We start from the raw sequence: 22,394 nt of genomic DNA on the forward strand, positions 1-22,394 counted from the left end.
GTAGACAGCATAGTACTGTCTTCTGCAAAAAAGCCTCGATCGCGAAAATGGCGAGCGGGGCTTTTTTGCGGAAAACCGTGTCTAGATTGGTCACGGACGCTTTTCCAGAAAAAGTGCTTTTGCGGAAAAGCGTCCTGCCAATCTAGACGCGCTTTTCCGAAAATGCTTTTAACGGAAATATTTTCCGTTAAAAGCATTTTCGGAAAATCATGCCAGTGTAGACGTAGCCCTACTGTTCAGTGGGGAATCAGTTTGGGGTGGGGAAATCTAGAGTGAGGGCTGTTGTCATAGAATAGGGGAGGGCAAGATAGGATTCATGGGCCACATCTGGCCCACCAAGCCACCAGATCTGGCTTACGGACCACTCTGCCAAGACCCTCAGGCACACAGCAGCCATGTGGCTCTCTGCTCTGGAGGGAGGAGGAGGCTTTGTGTGATCTCCCTGCCCCAGCCCAATCCTCAGCTCCTCTAGTCCGGAAACAATCAGCCAGTAGGAGCTGAGAGATTGGACAGGAACGGCGCAAGCCTCTTCTCCCTCCCAAGGCAGAGAGCCACGTGGAGAAACCAGCCTGCAGTTTTACATAATCTGGGGCTGCAGCAGATAGGGAGCCAAGCACCTGACTTTGGAGGTGCTGCAGGGCTGCTGGCCAGGATATGCTTAGGTAAGTGTCTCCCAGCCAGAGCCTGCACTCCTGCCTCTCCCGCACTTCAACTCCCTCCTCCAGGTCACCATCCAAACCAGCTGCACCCCCCTACCTCAGGTCACAACTCCCTTCAAGACCCTGTACTCCCTCCTACACCCCTCCCCCAGGCCAGAATCCTCTCCTGCACCCATACTCTCTCCCTGAGCCTGCACCCCAATTTCTGCCCTGGCCCAGGTTACAACCCCTTCCTTCACCCAAACTCCTTCTCAGACCCCACCTCCTCTCCTGCACCCCAGTCCCTTATCCCATGCACCCTTCTGTACCCTACCTCCATCTTATACCCCCCACCTCCTCCACAGAAAAGTGCAGCTTTTAACCACTTTCCAAAATCTTGGAGTGGCCACCCACCAAAACTTATTGCCCACCCTTGTCATAGTAATAGCCAAGGCAATCAATACCTTTGTGCTAGGGAGGACTGTAACTCTGGGAAATATGGATCCCATAGTGGATGGCTTTGCTGTGATGGGGTTCCCTAACTGCGGTGGGATGAGAGACAGAACACACATCCCCATTTTGGCCTTCAACCACCATGTCTTAGAGTACATCAGCTGGAAGGGGTATTTCTTCATTGTGCTATAGGCGCTGGTGGATCACAAAGGCCATTTCACCAACTTCAATGTGGGATGATCAGCTTTGGCAGTGGGAAGGGCTCATGTGTACTGTCTTTGGTTCCCCAACCTGGGGTTGTGCAGTAACTTTTGTTGTCAGAAGGGGCTCATGGAGCAAGGAAGCTTGAGAACTGTTGGGCTAGGAAACTGTGTGGGTTTGGACTCAGTCTGCCTTCTCCAAACCCACAAATATGGATTCTTGTGAGCTCCCCTCTCTGAAATTTTTGGAGACAAAGGTACCCCATAAAGAAAATGCCTCAACCCAGCTAAAATCAGCAGATTCTGACTCCCCAGAGTTCACAGAAGTGGAGGTGAGTCTTTGGGCACTTAATCAAATTATTAATTCCTTCACAATAAGCAAACATACATACAATTCCAAAATGTCATAGAGCTGTAGTTTAAGTGAGCTTTTGAAAAGAGAGCTGTGAGAGCTAATGAGAGGCTAAGTATCTGAATGTATACATCACACATTAGCCTGAAGCCTGCTTTCTATTCCTCCTTCCCCCTTTTTAGTACAAAGAGTTTCTCTATGTGGCTCTGGCCTACACTGGTTAGTTCAGAGAGATCTCTGTAAGATATTCTGTATTATTTTAACTACTCCTCGATCTAGCTGTAACAAATTCAGTCACTGGGGTTGTGCTTGATAGCAAGTACAGAAATACAGGATGTTTTTGTCTGTAAGGAAAATGCTTTACATGTGTGGGCCTATTGCACTTTAAAAGTATAGCATTGTAATGGATGTTTTTGAAAAATTCTTGGCTCGTACATTATTGTGTATACTGTAAAAAATAAACAAGAAGCAAAGGTTTTGCCCACTTGCTCTCATTTTGCAATGAATGAGCATGTAATAAACCAAAATTATGGGCATGAGATTGGTTCCCTTACTTCCCAGTGCTAGGATATATTTTTAAAATACATTGTAATCAAGTTGGGAAGAAAGTGTAATTTAAATTGGAAATAGTGCATGCTAAAGCACAGCAGAAATATCCTTTAGATGAACTTCACAGGAAGAATGAGGATTTAGTACATTATATAAAATACAATTTAACAATTGTGGATCTCCACACTAACAAGTCTATGAAGTCTAGTAGGCCCTGAATGTTGGTTGCATACTTGATCAGTCAGAGGCGGCCCGTCCATATAGGCGAACTAGGTGGTCACCTAGGGTGCCAAGTTACATGGAGCGCCAAATGATGGTGCAATATCACTGAGGGGTTTGGAGGTGGGGATGCTGATTGCATGGTTCGCCTTGTTGCTGGCAGCTAGTCTAGGACCACCCCTGGATCTAATATATCACAATTTATAGCTTAGGTGAAAGGGGAATAAAGCATGGGTAAGGGTCAATGCCAGAAAAAGTGGTCTCCAAATTCACCATGAAATGCAGTAATGCAAAATGATGGGTATTTTTTCAGAATGCTTTCAAAGATGGAGCTGTCCATCTGTTTATCTCAACTGTAATTCAAACAATGTCTGATTTCAAGCAAACTACTGTTTTCTCTTTATAGATGTTGATGAGTGTCAGGCTATACCAGGTGTCTGCTCAGGAGGAAACTGTATTAATACAGTTGGCTCTTATGAATGCAAGTGTCCTGTGGGTCACAAACAGAATGAAGCAACTCAGAAATGCGAAGGTAAGTGTACAGTGTCAGAACATTTTTTAATGTTGATCATTGAATGAAAGTGAAGTATCTCTTGGTGCTGTGGTTTTAGAGACTTGTACAGTGGTTCATGACTGGAGTCTTTCTGATAATGAAAGAAAAAAGTTTGGAAAGTTTTGGGTTTACTACATAGAATTTTACTTATGTTTGATATAGAGAGGCATGAGCAGTTGTATTTGTGTTGTGCATAGTCATCATTAGGCTCATCATATCGTCCATATCCTGTTTTGTTGTTCATACATTCTACTAGACAGTTTTCCAAGTTATCTGAGAAACTGAATAAAACAGAAAATAATCAAGTTCCAAAATAAATAGAAAAAATGGAGGAGAAAAGACTTAACATTCAGCATTTGGAACCAATTGTGCTACCATGGTTTATTTTTTTAAAAAAGTTCTAAATATTCTAGTTTTAATGGATATAATCAACCTATTGATCATACTAACAGCTGAACTGGTGAAAGGGTTGAGAAATTACTACCATATATAATTTCTTTTAAAGAGGTACTTGAGTACATGCAAGCCCCAAAGGAGACTACATTCTTTTAGTGCTGTAGGGTCTAATCTCTGCTTTAATTGACTAAGTCAGTTGAGACTCAGACTCTGTCAGTATTCTAAAATAGTGTTGTTTACATGGTAAACATGTTAATAGGCTAAGGGAAAAACTTTTTGTGACGTTTTAAAGCAGTGTAATGGAAAACTGTTAAGATGTTTAGTACAAATGCTACATAAACTTAACAGTTCTAATAATTTTATGAACTGCTCATCTGAGAGGTGTCGCTGTAGTTTGTATGTGTTGGATGCTCACAGTAATGATATTTGCTTACACTTGAAATTATTGCTTGATTTGATTTTTTTAATGTTCTGATGTATGTAAGTTTTATTTCTAGATTTATTTGTGTGAATTAAGTTATCATGTGGTTAAAGGAAACAAGAACATGTGAACTTTACTTGTTCCATGAAATATTTTCTAAGGCCTTGTCTATACTAAAGCTGGAAGGTCAACTTAAGGTACACAATTCCAGCTATGTAAATAATGTAGCTAGAGTCAATGTACCTTAAGCCAAGTTTTGGCGCCGTCCCCACAGTGAGAGGTCGACAAGAGAAATGCTCCCATCAACTTCCCTTACTCCTCGCAACTGCGAGGAATACTGCGATCGTGGCTGTTGTCAGTGTTCAATTTAGAGAGTCTTTACTAGCATTGATCTTTGTGGCAGTGAAGACAAGCCCTTAGAAAGGAAAGATAATTTGTCTTTCAAGTCTTATAGGAGAGAATGTGCAGTCCTGTGATTTGCAGTTAGACACAGTTTAGGTAAGCTACTCGATTCTTTAAGACTGAGTTGAGTTCATTTAAAAACAAACAAATGTGGCTAGATGCCTATGGCCAAATGTTGAAGTAATCTTAGTTTGAGCTCGGAACTTTTGCTTGCAATCAAATATTGGGATTTAAAATTGACAGTGAAATTAATTTGGAAATCATAGTTCCATATCAAATTTTGTGACTATATTGTTATACAAAAATCTAATGTTACCAAAAAGGCTAAAGCAAAACCAAAAACAAACACAAGTTAAATGGTTTTATTTGCTTTTCCTGTTTTTGTTTATTTTATGCATTTGGCAATATTTTCAGTATAGACCGTTTTCCTCTTTTGTAGATAGTACGTTTCATTTCCTTTCTCAAGGTCTTTTAGCATGATGCCATTATGGTCATGCATTACTTTGGGAGAAGCTTGTGTACGTTTTCTTCCCTGAGCCCTTTAACAAGCTATTAACCGATAATATATGAAGCTACCGTTGTGTTTGAATTGGGGCGAGGAAGGCTTTTTCTTCTGTAGGACCTAGCACACTGGCTGAGAAGCAACAGGAGTTGTGTGTGTATTTAAGGTTGTTTCTGTGCAAATAACCAGGGAATTCCAGAATCCTGGCAGGTGGGCCAAGGGGCCTCACCTTGGACCACAGAGATAAGCAAGTGTCAGGGAATGTCAGGAGCTCTGTGGGTTATGTGTATACTGCATTGTAAACCCAGTTTTGTGGGACTTGGTGTTTCTAAATCTGTACTTGAATGTCCACGCTGCTTTGAAACCTGAACAGCCATGTTATCATGTCCAACCTACACTATGCACACCTTCTGACTCGGGTCTGTGACTTGAGCTGCAAAATGACAGCGCTTGGACTGAAATTGCAATGGGATTCCAAAAGCCTATGATGAGGATGGGTCAATAGGCTGTGACCCTCGCCTCTGGTAAAGGGTGAGAGGCTATGTGGAGTGCCAAACACTTTCCGCCTCGGAGTGCAGGACCCCCCAAATGAGGCTGTCTTTCCGCTATATCTGGTGTCAGGAGTAGGATTGGTTAACAGCACAGCAAAGATGGGAGGGTGAAGAACAAAAGCACCGAACCCTCCACCACCAGGATCTTGGTTTTTTTTTTTTTTTTCTTTTCCTCCTTATTCATTTGTGTTAGCAATACTCACCATAGTGGAGGACGGGGTTAAAGCTCTGGTGTGAGTCATGGGAGTCCAACAGGAGGCCACCCGGGTACAGTGGTTAGCGCTATAGGAAGCTACCTAGCTGCAGCAAGAAACCAACCAGTTACTAATAAATCAAGCGGCCTCTGATCGAGCCCTCCTCCAAAAGGTGGTGCAAAGCTAAAGACACTTGCTGACCAGACTCCCAGACACGAATGGACAAAAACCCTGGGGGTCCCGGACTGTCTACTGAAGATGATATTTGGGGATGATATAGAGGCGTATCTCCTATCGTTTGAAAGAATCGATCTGCAAGAAGCATGACGATAGGAACAGTGGGCCAGCATACTTGCCCCTTTTCTCTGTGGAGAGAGATCTGCCTGTTGTGGTAGCAACTAATTTCCCCCAGCTGAAGAAAGAGATCCTGGCCCATGAAGGGGTGACAGCAGCGCTATAGGTTCAGAAGTTCCATGAGTGGAAGTACCAGGAGAGTAAGGCTTTGAAGTCTAAGGTTTTTGATCTGATACACCTCACTTGGAAATGGCTACACCCCAAGGCACACACCTCAAAGGAATTTCTGGAGATACTGGTCATTGACCAGTTCATGTGGAAACTACTGCTAGAGCCTCATGCTTGGGTAGGCCAGAATGATCCAACCATCTATGACAAAATGGTTGTGTTGGCAAAGAGAGAATTGATGGCTCAGGAGTTAATCCACTTATCTAGAGAAGGCCCCATGTATAAGGTAGGCCATCAAGCCAACCTTGGGAGTTCAGGTATCCAAATGCTCAAGGAACCCTAGATGGAAAAAGAGGAGGGCCAAAAACTAGCTGGGAACCCAGAAGAATGGCAATGATTTGTAAAATGCCTTAAACCCCCAGACAGGAGAAGCACCCATAAATGTTATGGGTGTGGGGAGTTGAGCCACATAGCGAGAGGCTATGTGGAGGGCCACAGCAGGACTCTAAGGCAAACACTATCTGCCTAGAAATGCAGGACCCCCAAGGCAAGGCCAGAGCTCTTCCACAGTACATTATTTCAACATTTATATTTTAAAAGTAATCATATTTTAATTTCAATACAATATATTGCAGGTGCAAATGAGAACATTTATCATTGTGGAGATTTGGAGGTAGGAAAAGCATATAGGAAAAAATTAATAGTGCCTATTAGAGCAAAGGAAGAAAACAATCAAGTTGGGAGCCCAGCAACTGAGGAACACACAGTTAATGGCACGCTCCTGTAAAAAGTTAGGCTTATGTGACTTGCCCACCATGTACACGAATTCTGTGACAGAGATAGGGATAGAATCCAGATCTCCAGGGCAGCATACAGATATCTTAACCATGAGGCTATTGTTTCTCGTCCTACAGTCCCCTGTCACATTTACTGAAGGCCTCCCAAATTCTGCAACTAGAAGAAAGGTCCTATAGACAACTCTCTCTCAAAACTCTCATTCATCCCCAGAGCAAATCCATTCTGTCCTCCTTTCGAATATCGTGTACAATGCTATATTTCTTTGTCAAAGTTGAATGTCCAAGCTCTCCACCAGTGAACAGCGTTGCTGGTTAGATTGTGGATATCCTCCATTGAGCCAGTGAATTTTCGTGTTGGACATTCCGCAACAATGTGATGCATAGTATACAGATTGCCACAATCACAAAGTGGAGATGGCAATAAATTCCACTTATGCAGTAGATAACAGCACCTGTCCTAACCAGTCCTAAGCCAGTTTAGGGGACACCACAGTACTTGATTGTATGCTCTCCTTCCAATGCCATCCGGAACAAACAAAGGAGAAACTAAAACCAAGGATTAACCTTCTAAGAAAACTTGTTGCAACCAGCTGGGGAGCTGGATCATGCATCTTAAGGTCCTCAGAAATAGCCCTGGTGTATTCTGTTGCTGAATATTGCTCTCCTGTATGGTCAGAAAGCGCCCACACAAAACTAGTTGACACTCAACAGAATAGCGCCATGTGAGTGATAATGGGAATTTTAAAGCCCAGTGCCATAGAATGGTTACCACCGCTGGCAAACATTGCCCCACCAAGTAATCATTGACAGGAGCAGGAATACAGATTATACCAACATATCACCTGCAGCAGCCAACCTCTTCCCATCCAGAAATACCTTGATCACATCTAAAATCCTATAAGCCTCCCTGTCAGTGAACAAAGAAAGTCTCGGCCAATGTCAAGGAACTATGATGAGCTGAATGGCAGCAAGTAGAGGTCCCAAATAAATATCTTGTGTCGGATCCCACCACTGAGCAGAAAGGCTTCGATCTTCCCCGGAATCCATTCTGTGACCATATCCTACTGCATATGCATAAGGAAAGGAGTGAAATAAAGTTGCACGTGCAACTTTAATTTTGGCATTTTCTATGTGTTGTGTGGTTGACTTTAAAATCTTAATAATGTGTCTTTAATATAATACGTTCTGTGCAATTTCTTCAGTTGGAAAAAAAAACCTGAAAAAATAGTTCTGTTTTGTGGCAACGTTCATACCAGTATGGGTCATCAGCAGGATTGGTATCTTTAGATACATTACACCCCAACCTTTTGGGGCTGCCGGGCACCCGGGGGCAGGGCCACTCACATGCTGGGCACCAGGTGGTGTGGCCGTTCGCACGCCTGGGGGCAGGGCCACTCATACACTGCATGTCCGGAGCTGGCGCCACCCATGCGCCGCACGCCCGGGGCTGCGTCGCAACTGTGCTGCACGCCCGGGGGGTGGGGCCGCTCCGACGCCTCGCACCCAGGGCCGGAACAGCCCATGTCCCGTGCACCCAGGGGCGGGACTGCCACTGTCCATGTGCTGCGTGCCTGGAGCCGGCGCCTGTGCCACACGCCCAGGAGCCGGTAGTGCCCATGCGCCGCACGCCTGATGGCGGGGCTGCCCATGTGCTGATTGCTTGGGGCTGGCGCCGCCCCTATGCCGCATGCCTAGGGCCGGCACAGACCTCACGCCGCGCACCCAGGGGTGGGACCACCTAACCGCCGCACACCCAGGGCCAGCACTGACCATGTGCTGCTCACCTGGGGCCAGCACCACCCATGCACCCAGGGCCTGGCACCGCCCATGCGCAGCATGCCCGGGGGCAGGGCCAGCCCCAATCACTCGGCGGGCGCACAGAAATGGCCTGGCGGGTGCCATGGCGCCCGTGGGCACTGCATTGGGAACCACTGCATTACACAAATCTCTGCCTTGAGCTAATGGAATAATTGATAGCAGTAAAAGGTTGTTGCCCTCTGTATGGACCATCACTAATAACACAGAAAAACAATTCAGAGATTTTCACAGAGATTTTCACAGCAGAAGAATGGTGAAACTCAGAAATATTGTGTTCCATTCCAAACTCTGAGCGGTGATGGGCACAGACTCTTTTGTCCATTTGTCTAAGCTTGACCCCTGCTGCTCTGTCCTCGCCGATTTGCCCTTGCCCAGTCCTCAGTCCATCTGACATTCTCTTATCCATTCAGTCACAGTCTCCTTGCACAACTACTCCCAGTCTCTTCTTCCATTTTGTAGTTAGCTCTTTGAGTGCTTGCTCATGTCCATTCCTCATTAGGCATGTGTGTGCCTTATGCCCCATTGCAGGAAATTGTTCCCTCAGTGATAGCCATTGGACTGGTTCTAGTGCCTTCTGGTCCATGCACTTATGTGCTGGATTAAGAGGTGCTTCCAGCCATGTCTTTTCTCAGTTCATACTTACCGTCCATGATGTTTGCTGGAATATCTCCTCTTGCTTGGGCAAGGTGCCCATTAATGTTCTTTTTCTTCTCTGTTTTGTAGTTTTTATTGGTGTGTACATATTATAAATAGTATTTGTATAAATAGTACCCATTCCATTTATCAGTAAGGGCTTCCTGTGCCCCTGGGGCTGGGCATGCCCTTGTGCTTCCTGTGGGAAACCTATTTCCATAAGCAACCCACACTCCAGTTGAATGAGGTCTGTGGGAGAATTTCACATGAAAGACTGCTGGCAAATTTGCCAGGACTTTAAGCCTGGCCCAAAGAAGGACAGCGTGATCAGAGGTAAGGCTATTTTAATGGCAACTGCTCTTAGACTGATTTCAGAACCAAGCTGCTCACATTTGGCACTGAGCACTTCGGCTTCAGTGCAAAAAACTCTCCTGGCACCACACATATCCTGCCACTACCCTCTGTCTCCAGAGCTGAGGAAGAAGCATAAAAAGTGGTGTAATGATAGCAGGTGCTCACCAGTGCCAAAGAAAGGCAAGCAGGGAAAAGGCAGTGGAATGTAACCTGCATCGGGTCACTTCTCCTGCCCCTGTCCCATAGCAGCACTGTTTACTCCACTGAGATTGTTGATTTTGGTGTGGGACTTCCTACCAATGCCAAGAGGTCATCATAGCACCAGTAGGAATGTGATGCCTTCAACATCAGAGGCCTTCATTGCAATTAGAAATTTACTGTTGCTCCCAGTCCCACCAACCCCATTAAGCCAGCTCTGTTGACATCGAGCAAGAGGGAACATGATGCTCTGAATTTCTTCCTGGCACTAGGCCCTCTGCTACCCCGGGAGAGAACAAGTATCTTCTCTCCTCTGTGCGATCATCCCTGGTCTTCCACTGGTTGGAGGCACAGAGAGGTTCTACTTCCCTGTGGTTCCCTGGAGAGGATTCTTCATCTGTGTCTGATGCAGAGCCCTATGTTCAGCTTAAGAGCCATCATTACTCATTCCACATGCCACTGGATGTTGGTTCATGTCTCCTGACTGGTACTTGGCCAGGAGTACAGTGGCCCATGCAGGGCCTTTCTGGTTTTCCCCAGGTCACCTAAGCTTTCCATAACTGTTCTAATGGATGTAGTGTATGTGCCCGTTCTACAACTTTACCCTTCAACCCCTCCAACACTTCTGTTGATTAGCAAGAAGAATTGATACCATGGAAAGAAGAAAATCTCTGGTCATGGTGCACATGGTATGCACACACCTAACATGGAATGGATGTGAGCAATACACCTTGAACAACAGTTGTGGACCGGTTAGTAACCATTTCTTTTCTCTCTCAACATCGCCCATCCCAGTCTCACCAGACTCATTGCCTTCTCTCCTGTACTAGTTCCTGTTCCCTCTGTGTTTGAATTAGATGTCTCCCTCCTCCACATTGACTGGATGTCAGCAGAGAAGGGTCATTGGGAGCACAGGAGAAGCAAGCTCCCTACTTTCAGTTCTGGTGCCCAGCCCCACTCTGTACATGGCAGTTGAGAGAAGCTCTCTGTGAGAAATTTCTTTTGAGACCCTGCAATCTTCAACTTGAAGCATATTCTATCACTGTGCACCCCTGACTGTTCTGAGGACAAATACCTATTCTTAAGACTTTCTCCACTCAGATCTCTATCTCTAATCTCTATCTATTAGCGGTGTCCACTGGTTTTAGTTTAAACTAGACAATGAATTCATAATATGTATGCATCTCTTTAACTATCAATCAGAATATTATGATTTATTTGCTTTTTGTACTAATACATTTAGGATTAGATTGAATTCTATTCCCATGTTATGGCACCTTGTCACTGGCAATTGAAGATGCAGAGGAAGTGCAAACAGCTCATTCTTGACCAACAGTAAAGAACAAGTTTCAAAAAAGAATAAATATGTAATAATGTCTGAGATCACATTTTAAAGATAATGTGTGAAACGGTTATTTTGTTGTATGCTGTGCTTACTGTAACAGATGTGAAACACTGAAACCTATTTGTCAAGAGTTTTGCTTGAGGGAGGAGTACAATGTGGCTATGAAATGGAAAACATTTGGGGGTTGCTTTAGATTCACAATCCAAATGTTAGTGAAACCATATTGCAAACTTATCGCAGAAGTAAAGAATTAAAGCAAGTTAATAAGCTCACAGAAGATAACCTCTTGCAAATTGGGTGATAAGTGTTCACTGAAAAATAGTATTGTCTTCTTCTTTAGTTTAACAGAACGGAGTAAAACAAAGCCAAAAAAATTTCATTATGACAAACAGTAAAAGGAAACCAGATTATGTTCCATTGTAATGCTTAATCTACTTTTGTTGCGTTTTTGCATGCAAGTCTGATCACTTGCTTGGTTTTTTTTTCCTGATGTTTCAGAAGGAAATGCTACTTTAAAATGACCTGTTCATTGTGGCATGGGGTTGAATTTTATTAGTGTTCTGGATGCCAGTGTATACAAATACTTACATGAGTTTATATTGGCTGATTGTAGGTCAGAAATCTGAATATATAATGTTTGTGCCTAGCATCAAATAAAGTATACTGATGCCAACAGGAGAACTCATTCAAGGATATTCCTGCTTCTAAAGAGGGTAATTAAAATGTGCTGTCCGAAGCTCTTTTTAATAACTTAAAGCTATTCAACGATTCTCCCAGATAATCTTCACAAAGACTAACGCATGAACTAGGTACAACCAGCAAAGAATGTTCCCTTTACTGTCTGCAGTGTTTGGGGAAATTCTGGCCCATGGGCTGGATCTGGCTCTCTGCCTCATTAATTCTGGCCTGTGGCAAGGCTCCATGAAGTGGGACAGAAGCCCTGAGCCTCAGCCACATTTTGGGGGCTGGAGCAGCAAGCATTGGATTGATTATGGAGATCTGGGAAGTTCTGCATACTGCCCTCAACTGCCCTCCCAGCTCCCATTGGCCAGGAACTGCAGGTAGTGGGAGCTGTAGAAGTGGCATCTGCAGGCAAGGGTAGCATACAAAGCCACCTGCCCCCCAAGGGGTCACGGGGACAAGCTGGCCACTTCTGAGTCCAGGAGCTGATGGAAATGAGCCTTCTCCCATACCCTAATTCTCTCCCAGACCCCACATCCTAACCCCTTGCTCCAGCCTTGAGCACCCTCCCACACTCCACATCTCCAGCTTAACCTCCTGCCCTGAGTCCCTGCCCACACTCCAACAATTTGGAGCAGCTGTAGCTCATACTCAGTTCTTTCTAATCTCCTATGGCTGTAAGATGGAATCCACATGGTCAATGTTCTTTGCTTACAAAGTTACTAGTTTTCAACTTTGAAGTTTCACTAGTTAAATTGTAGGGTTTTCTTTGATTATTTAATATTTCACTGTTAAAATCATTGTAACAGGAGCATTTGGAGGACCAGTCAATCTTGTGATTTGATTATTTAACTTCTTGCCCACTGCTTCTCTGGAGAAGCTGGCTGGATGACTGATACAGAGAGAAGTTACAGTAGGAAGCCCATGAAGCTAACATATAGAGCCAAATGGAAGAGATTCTCTATGTGAGCAATGCGGTGTTAGCTTTCACCAGTAATAGCCCCAATACACACTATAATATCTACTCCTACTGGAAGAAAACCAGACTTTCCCTTAGTTCAGTTTGGGTGCATCACCAGTGATATTCTTTAATAATCTTCCTCTTCAATGATACATTGATTTCTCACAATCTTGAGTGTTGAGATTTTTCAGAGGTCTTCCACATATGTTTCCACCAATTTGAGAGCTGCTTCTTCATGAGACCTTAGTCTGGTTTTCTTGGTATTGGTGAGTTCCCCATTTGAAGTTATGGTTACATACTATGTCTATGGGTACGTCTAGACTACATGCCTCTGTCGCCAGAGGCATGTAGATTAGGCTACCAGACATAGGAAAATGAAACGGCGATTTAAATAATCTCCGCTTCATTTAAATTTACATGGCTGCCGCGCTGAGCCAACAAACAGCTGATCAGGTATGAGATATACCTGAGTGGTCGACAAATGCCTTTGATGTCGACCCCCGCGCATCCAGACTATCGCGCTGAGCCGACAAACAACTGATTAGCTGTTTGTTGGCTTGGCGCGGCAGCCATGTAAATTTAAATGAAGCGGCAATTATTTAAATCGCCGCTTCATTTTCCTATGTCTGGTAGCCTAATCTACATGCCTCTGGCGACAGAGGCATGTAGTCTAGACGTACCCTTAGTCTCTGCCATCTTTTGATGAAACTGCCTTTCTGGTGATCCTCACATCTGTTAGATGGATAGGAAAGATTGATGCTTTCACAGCAAGCCCATCATATGCACAGTCGCTGTCAGGCTTCACCCTACATTTCTGCAAAAGGTGATCTTAGACTTCATCATCGATATTCACCTCTTGGTATTCACCTCTTGTTTTCTTTCTCCAAAACACATCCCTCTACAAAAGGAGAAATTAATTCTGAACATTGGGTGTTATGAGGACAGTAACCTTTTATTTGTAACAGGATCGTGACTCATAGCCCCAGAGCCTCCTGCTGGTCACAAGAGATGTGATAGTATAAACAGTTAACCAGTGATGCTGGGCTCATCATTTAACTTTCACGGTTACACGGTGTGGGGAGCTGGCTTTTAAACCAGCTCCTCATGTGCACCAGCTGCCGGGGAGCTGCTTCTGCACTGGCTGCTGGGGAGTCGGCTCTCTGTGAACACTCATGACTTCCCCCACCCAACCCTCACATAAACTTCTGACATGGAGGCAACAGCGCAGGGTGGCAGAGGGCTCCCTGGGAGTGGGGCAGGAGTGCACTGGCTGCCAGCCCTGCTCCCAGTGGCTATCGAATAGTCGTGTAACCGATAAGAATTCATGCGGTTATACAATGATCCTGTTACCAGATATCTAACATCTCTACTACAGCATCCTCTTCAGGACACTGACCTCTGGGAGTTTCCACTACTCTGGTTTCATGTCCCACTTCTGAGGGTATCAGCAGTCTTCAGTTTTGTATCATCATGGCCAACTGAAGTGTCAGTCTAGGCCCTCACCTCAGGGGCTAGCCACAGTTTACATAGGCCACCCTCCTGGTAACAAAGTGTGGTGTAAGAGGAGGACTCAGGCCCACCTACCACTGAGTCATGACTCAGTGACCTTCTGGTGGCAACCTTGTCCTACCCTCCTCCTCTTCTCCTTCCTGTTTCCTGGGCCACTTCCCCTGTGACCCTTGCACCTTTCTGGCCATTGTGTTAAGGTCTAGAGCCTCTCTCTGCAGCCTGCCTAACACTACTTTCTCTAAGGTGCCTCCTGGGAACTAGTCTTGCACCCTCCTTGGTCAGGATTCAATTGCTCTCTGTTTTGCTGAGCAGCTCCTTATATAGAACCTCCCCCAGCAAGATGCCCTCTCAGTGGCTCCTTCTAAGCTCCTCTCTGGTTGACCAGAGCCCTGCACAGGCTACCTCCATCCTGCTTTAATTCATTCTGGACAGATTGGGGCAGCTGCCACACTACAGACACAACCGAACCATTCAGATGTGCACCCAGACTTTCTTTGACGTTTGCTGAAAGGATTAAGTGTCAACTGGTTTCCTTGTGGAGGCTGAGTAGAACTTGGGCTGTATTTAGACTTTCTATATACCTTTGCCAAGAATGAGTCACTTGGACAGGTCAGCACTAACACCAGCCATGCCTAGGAGACTTCTGCAGCCTGTCTAATGAAGGCCCTCATATCAGAATGATGAAGAGCAGAAATGGAGAGTTCAGTCCTCACATTTTTCTCTGGTGCAAACTTCCATGCCAAATGGGAGTTTTAGTAGGGCAGTCCTCTTTAAGTGGGCCTCCTCTTACTCTTCTCCTAACACCAGAATAACTGCCTGCTTATAGCCAAGAGTGGAAATTGCTTGAAGAAGAAATAACCATTAAGTACCTTCCTGTAAATATACTCTTGAAACTGTCCACACAGATTTTATGTCCGGCCCTATATTTCTGTTGACCAGGGTCCTTCACCGGGCACCTTTATTGAAGAAACTGTGTGTGTGTGAGAGAGAGAGAGAGAGTGGAGGGTTGTGTGCTGGCTTGGCCACAGGAAGTAAAAAGGACAGAGTTGTGCAAGGCGTGGGTGTAATCCCAACAGACACTCAAAAGAATCTGATCTCACACACATGGTGTGCATGTGAACCAAGAGTGGAATCTGTGTGGACAACGTATCTCAGAGAACCATAGTTTGCTGAAGGGAAAGTAATCATTGTTTCCTGGCACCTGACATCTGGTAAAATAGAATGCACATAACAAAAAGCTATATACATTAAGTTATTGTAATATGAACGTTATAAAGAGAGTTAATATTTCCGTTAAGAAATTGCTTGAGGCAGAGTAGCTTACTGGTCTGGTATACATGTTTTGATACAGAAACAATAAGCTAAGAAAGGTCACTTTTTCTTTTTGGTTCAGTAAAAGGTATCACATAATCCTGTCTCCAGTTCCCATGCACAAGAATTGATACAGGCGCACATATTTTTTTTATACAGTTGAAATTTATAGCTGACAGACTTTGTTTTCAGCTGAGTAAAAGAATCACCAGGGGGTAAGGAAATAGTTTAATAAAATCTCCTATATGCAGTCAAGTCAGTCTTGGGAATGATTTTAGTTACCAGAGTCACAGCATCGCTTTAGCCTGTGTTTTCAGATTGAAGCACACAATTTTTGTTTTTCATTTCCTGCAAAGGCATTGCAAGATCTTAATTTAACATGTTGATTTATACTGGGCCAAGACTTGAGGTCTTTATTCTGGGAAAGATCATCCCCATCTTGAAATCTCCTTTTATGTAGCTTCACTCTCCCCATCATCATCTACCAAGATGGAAAAGGGAAAGGGGAGCGGCTTATCTGCTCTGTCCCCAAGTAGGCACTGCTCTATGACTGGGCATGGTACCAGGGGATCGCTGGCTGAAGTATCCCTGATGGGGAGGAGAGACTGATGCAGAAGAAAAGCTATTATCTTTCTAAATAAGCTCTGTGGGGGGGTGGGGAAGGTGTATGAAGAGTATATTCACTATACGCCATTCTAGCTTGGGTATAAATAGTATTGATAGTGTGGCCCTGCTTCGGTGAGTAGAGTACACCCTGAACCCTGTGGATATCATAGAATACTAGGACTGGAAGGGACCTCGAGAGGTCATCGAGTCCAGTCCCCTGCCCTCATGGCAGGACCAAATACTGTCTAGACCATCCCTGATAGACATTTATCTAACCTACTCTTAAATATCTCCAGAGATGGAGATTCCACAACCTCCCTGGGCAATTTATTACAGTATTTGACTACCCTGACAGTTAGGAACTTTTTCCTAATGTCCAACCTAAACCTCCCTTGCTGCAGTTTAAGCCCATTACTTCTTGCTCTATCCTCAGAGGACAAGATGAACAAGTTTTCTCCCTCCTTAGGAAACCCTTTTAGATGCCTGAAAACGGCTGTCATGCCCCCCTTTAATCTTCTTTTCTAAACTAAACTAACCCAATTCTTTCAGCCTTCCTTCATAGGTCATGTTCTCTAGACCTTTAATCATTCTTGTTGCTCTTTTCTGGACCCTCTCTAATTTCTCCACATCTTTCTTGAAATGCAGTGCCCCGAACTGGACACAATACTCCAACTGAGGCCTAACCAGCGCAGAGTAGAGCGGATGACTTCTCGTGTTTTGCTCACAGCACACCTGTTAATGCATCCCAGAATCATGTTTGCTTTTTTTGCAACAGCATCACACTGCTGATTCATACTCAGCTTGTGGTCCACTATAAACCCTAGATCCCTTTCTGCCGTACTCCTTCCTAGACAGTCGCTTCCCATTCTGTATGTGTGAAACTGATTGTTCCTTCCTAAGTGGAGCACTTTACATTGGTCTTTAAACTTCATCCTGTTACGTCAGATCATTTCTCCAATTTGTCCAGATCATTTTGAATTATGACCCTATCCTCCAGATCAGTTGCAACCCCTCCCAGCTTGGTATCATCTGCAAACTTAGTAAGCATACTTGTATACCAATATCTAAATTGTTTATGAAGATATTGAACAGAGCCGGTCCCAAAACAGACCCCTGCAGAACCCCGCTTGTTATACCTTTCCAGCAGGTTTGTGAACCAGTAATAACTACTCTCTGTGTACGGTTATCCAGCCAGCTATGCACCCACCTTATAGTAGCCCCATCTTAAGTTGTATTTGCCTAGTTTATTGATAAGAATATCATGCGAGACCGTATCAAATGCCTTACTAAAGATGAGGTATACCACATCCACCACTTCTCCCTTACCCACGAGATTCATTATCCTATCAAAGAAAGCTATCAGATTGGTTTGACATGATTTGTTCTTTACAAATCCATGCTGGCTGTTCCCTATCACCTTGCCACCTTCCAAGTGTTTACAGATGATTTCCTTAATTACTTGCTCCATTATCTTCCCTGGTACAGAAGATAAACTAACTGGTCTGTAGTTTCCTGGGTTGTTCTTATTTCCCTTTTTATAAATGGGCACTATATTTGCCGTTTTCTAGTCTTCTGGAATCTAGTCTTCTGGAATCCATCCATGATTTTCCAAAGATGATAGTTAGAGGCTCAGATGCCTGGCGCGGACGCGGGTCCCCCCGCGCGTCCTCCCACCCCGCCCCCAGAGCGTCCCCGCCGTGTGCGGCTCCTCTATCAGCTCCTTGAGTATTCTAGGATGCATTTCGTCAGGCCCTGGTGACTTGCAGGCATCTAACTTTTCTAGGTGATTTTTAACTTGTTCTTTTTTTATTTTATCTTCTAAACTTTCCCTCTTCTCACTAGCAAAGAAGACCGAAACAAAGAAGTCATTAAGCATCTCTGCCATTTCCAAGTTTCCTGTTCCTGTTTCTCCTTCCTCACTGACCAGTGGGCCTACCTGTCCTTGGTCTTCCTCTTGCTTCTAATGTATTTATAAAAAGTCTTCTTGTTTCCCTTTATTCCCGTAGATAGTTTTAGCTCATTTTGTGCCTTTGCCCTCCTAATCTTGCCCCTGCATTCCTGTGTAGTTTGCCTATATTCATCCTTTGTAATTTGTCCTACTTTCCATTTTTTATATGACTCCTTTTTTATTTTTACATCATGCAAGATCTCGTGGTTAAGCCAAGGTGGTCTTTTGCCATATTTTCTATCTTTTCGACGCAGTGGAATAGCTTCCTTTTGGGCCCTTAATAATGTCCCTTTGAAAAACTGCCAACTCTCCTCGGCTGTTTTTTCCCTCTGTCTTGATTCCCATGGGATCTATTCATCCAAGCGGTGCCTCCTTAACCTCCAATCTCTGTTGCTTTTTTAAAAATTCTTCAGGTGGGGAAAGGCACAGTCAGCTCCTCATTGCTTGCACCTTTCCCTACTGCCAGAGCCTTTCACTGACACTCATTGCTATACACTGGCATGTAGCTGCAGCCTGCTTTTCACTGTGGAATGTAGCAACATATAACATACGTACCCTCATCAGTAATTTGAGGGGTGGGAGTGATTAAATTGATGCATAGGAGGGACAATCCGAGCCGCGACTATATTTATGTATTTATTTTTACTCAGTCATTTCTTGGTTACAGGCAGTCCCCGACTTACGCGGATCCGACTTATGTCGGATCCGCACTTACGAACAGGGCTTTTCTCGCCCCGGAGCTTGCGGGCGGCGGGACCGCCCAGAGCGCAGCGGTCCCGCCACCGCGTCCTCCGGGGCGAGAAAAGCTGCTCCGGGTTTCCCTGGTGTGCTGGGGGGACTCCCCAGCACAGCAGGGAGACCTGAGCAAAGCCGCACAGGCGGCGGACCCCGCTGCCCGTGCGGCTTTGCTCCTTTGCCCCGGAGTAAAGCCGCACAGGCGGTGGGGTCCCCTGCCTCTGCGGCTTTGCTCCTGTCTCCCTGCTGTGCTGGGGGGGGACTCCAGCACAGCAGGGAGACAGGAGCAAAGCCGCAGAGGCGGGGGACCCCACCGCCTGTGCGGCTTTGCTCGGGTCTCCCTGCTGTGCTGGGGGGGGGAGGGGGCGCAGCTAATGCGCCCCCTCCCCCCCCCCAGCAGACCAGGCTTTTGTTGTGGACACCTGGGGTAGAGCAGCTGGGGTGCTGCCGGGTTGGTCCTGGGGGGACCTACCCGGCAGCGCCCCAGCTTTTCTGTCCCAGGCTCCAGATTCAGCCGCTGTTGAAACTGATCAGGCTGATTCCAGGAAGCTGGGGGCAGAGCAACTCTGCCTCAGGCTTCCTGTAGTCAGCCCCTGGTCAGTTTCAGCAGCGGCGGCTGAATCTGGAGCCAGTTTCGAGTTACATACAAATTCAACTTAAGAACAAACCTATAGTCCCTATCTTGTACGTAACCTGGGGACTGCCTGTAAATTGCTTCAGTGAGCATCTGACTGAGTAAAAACAGAATGCCCACTCTTACATAGAAGATTCCACCTGAAGTTAGTGGAACTGGTCATGTAAGTATTTGGAGGTTTGGGCCATAGGGAAGGACATCTGGAACTGGCCCTTTGTGAGGAAATGTCTGTGAAGAAAAATTGTGTATAGAAGGAGGATTCAGTTAATAGAGGGTCCATTATTTTAATGTGACTTTTTATTTAAAGTATTATACAAAACTGATCTCACTGCTGAGTATTCCACCAACTCCCTTCCCCTCCCTCAGTACAGAAGGCCAGATCAAACATTATTTGCCAACTTAAAAGGGCCAAACCTACAGTTCTTACCCAGGCAAAACTCCAGTTTTCAATGGGAGTGGTGGGAATGTAAAATTAACTATCCAGACCTTTTTAAAAATAGTAAGTTCTTCTTTGAGGAATGTCTCTGTGGGTGCTCCACCTTAGGTGTTTGGGCGCCGCTGCACATTTAGTTGGAGATTTTTGGTAGCAGTGCCCTCCAATGGGCTACGTGCAGCAACAATCCCCTCCTTCACTGCCACCACCGGCATTGGTCGAAACCACTGTGCTCTCCAACAAAAATTGTGTTTTTTCTAGTATTCCGGTAGTGTAGTGTAGCATAGATACCTGTTACTCATAGTTAATAGTTAAAAACAGCTAGTGTTTGTTTTTTTTAAAAAAAGTGTTTTGCTTCTCTTTTCACTTGTTAAGGCTATATTTTGCCTTAGCAATCCTTTCTCCCTGGGATGCCTGGTTCCCCAGGTTTCAAATGCTGCCTGTTCTGCAGGCTCTCCATTCCTGTTTTGGATGGGCACTCACAGTGCATCTGGTGCTTGGGCAAGGCACATGCCACAGCTCAGTGCCTGTATTCCAAGCAGTTGACTACCTGGGTGTGGAAAGCCAGGAAACTACAACTGAGGTTGATCTCCCTGGAGTACAGCAAGGCCAGCCTCAAACCTGGAGCATTCCACACCACTTCAGCAGCCCTCCCCAGTGGCCAGGTCCGAGAAAGAGGTCCCATCTGCCTTTATTGTCTGAGACTCTTCCGTAGATCTGTCCAGTAAGAGGTCTCATTCTGCAAGCAAGGGTAACTGCCCCTCAGAAAAATGGGGACAAACACCTACAATTTCCCCTGCATCGACCCAGTCTAGTGCACCGGACAGAAAGGCACCAGGACCGTCAACATCTCACATTTCCCGAACGTGTAAGGACCTCACAAGGGCAGCTGACAGAGCACTGGACAAGCCTAAGTCAAAGTTGACACCACCGGCACCGCCTGCCTCTTCCTTGGCACTCAAGAAGGCCATGTCAAAAACACCTTACAAATATGTTCCTATGGCACCGAAAAAGCCTAAGTCGCATGCCGCACGATCATTAGCCATGCCGTCTCTGATACCGAGGAAACAGAAACAACCACTGCCTGCTATTCAGCTGGTACAGTTGGCAAAGTGAATCTGATCTATGGGAGGCCCTGAACTTCAATTTCTCCCTTCCCTTCCCCTCACCCTGTGAGGTTGTGGCACTAGAGGAGTGAGATGTCTCAGTTGAGGCCACATCAATGAGCATTGAGGGGTTTTGGAGGAGTTTTTTGCTTCTCACTTGTGTGGTCCCCAACTGATTTTTTTTGTTTTTTTGTTTTTTTGTTTTTTTTTGTGGGTCAGAGATCGCAGACCCAAAAAGGATTCCCCACCTCTCTCTTAAATAAAGAAAACATTGAAACCTTTTGTGTTGGACATAATATTTTACTTAGTTTATCAACATTCATTTTAAATAAACATGAGAGAGTTCAAATGCTTAATCTGTTTCATAATTTAAATTAAACTGTTCTTACTAGCTGCAGCTGGTTCAGAAAACAAGGTCTCAATACCCAGCATGGTAGTTCTCAGCCCTGCCCCTTCTGCCTGTGGCCACTTCTGAAATTTGTGAAGTGCGCGCCCCCCTCCCCTCAAAATTATTGCCCACTCCTGCTCTGGACAGTCATCCCTCCTGGGGTAATCACTTTGGACACACTTTCCTAGATGCTGTGCATAGTAATCTGTAAGCAAACTTCCGGCCTCCATCATGGGTACTGCTTCTTAGTCACCTAAGGTGGAGCACCCACAGGGACACTCCTCGAAGAAGTAGTAATTACCTTGTGCTTTGGACTTGCTTTGGACTCCCTTTTGCTTTGGACTTGCTGATTTCACCTTCCGGGGCAGAGAAGGAACTTAGGGGACAGTTGCTGCATGTGCTTAGGGGTGACACTGCGCATGCCATCTGCTTCACACGTGCAGCCCACCAGAGGGCACTGCTACCAAAAATCTCCAACTAGGCGCACAGCGGCACCCGAACACCTTTAAGGTAGAACACCCACATGGACAACTGTCTTGAAGAACGTCCATTACTGCACAAGGTGAGTAACCCTCTCTTTTACACCTAAGAGTGTGAGATTTCAGATTATCTGCTATATTCTTTGAACTTTATGCATTCGTGTGCACTTTTTCTTTTTAAAATTTTATCTTGCATCAATAATTGGAATAAATAGGAGTATTCATATCATGCCTTTTCTATCTTAATTTATATTTCCATCAGCTGTGTTGAGCACTAAATCCATTTATTGCTTTGCTAGCCTATTTATTACTTTGCACTACTTTCCTATATTTCTTTTCTGAAAGATCAGTAAAAGATCTACATTGTATTTATATAGTGTTTTGGAAGGCCAAAGCTAGCAGTTCTTATTGAAGTAGAACTCTTATTAAAGTAAATGGGAGTTTTCCTTGAGTCAGGGTTACAGGGCATACACAACAGATAACTACTAGTTTTTATATTCAGCTATCTGTCTGTACCTACATTTTATACATACATACTCTTTAGGGGGATTTTGTCCATAACATTT

At 45.0% G+C, this 22,394-nt stretch overlaps 1 protein-coding gene across 1 annotated transcript in view; it reads left to right on the top strand.

Annotated features, from left to right (window-relative positions):
- FBN2 (fibrillin 2) overlaps positions 1–22,394 on the top strand; it is a 280,296-nt gene that overhangs the window by 76,720 nt on the left and 181,182 nt on the right. The window contains exon 7 of the mRNA XM_006131867.2: positions 2,818–2,943. Coding sequence (XP_006131929.2) covers positions 2,818–2,943 — 126 coding nt within the window. The remainder of the gene's footprint in view (positions 1–2,817; positions 2,944–22,394) is intronic.

The sequence above is a fragment of the Pelodiscus sinensis genome, chromosome 6, assembly GCF_049634645.1.
Source record: "Pelodiscus sinensis isolate JC-2024 chromosome 6, ASM4963464v1, whole genome shotgun sequence".
In the NCBI taxonomy this organism is placed as follows: domain Eukaryota; kingdom Metazoa; phylum Chordata; order Testudines; family Trionychidae; genus Pelodiscus; species Pelodiscus sinensis.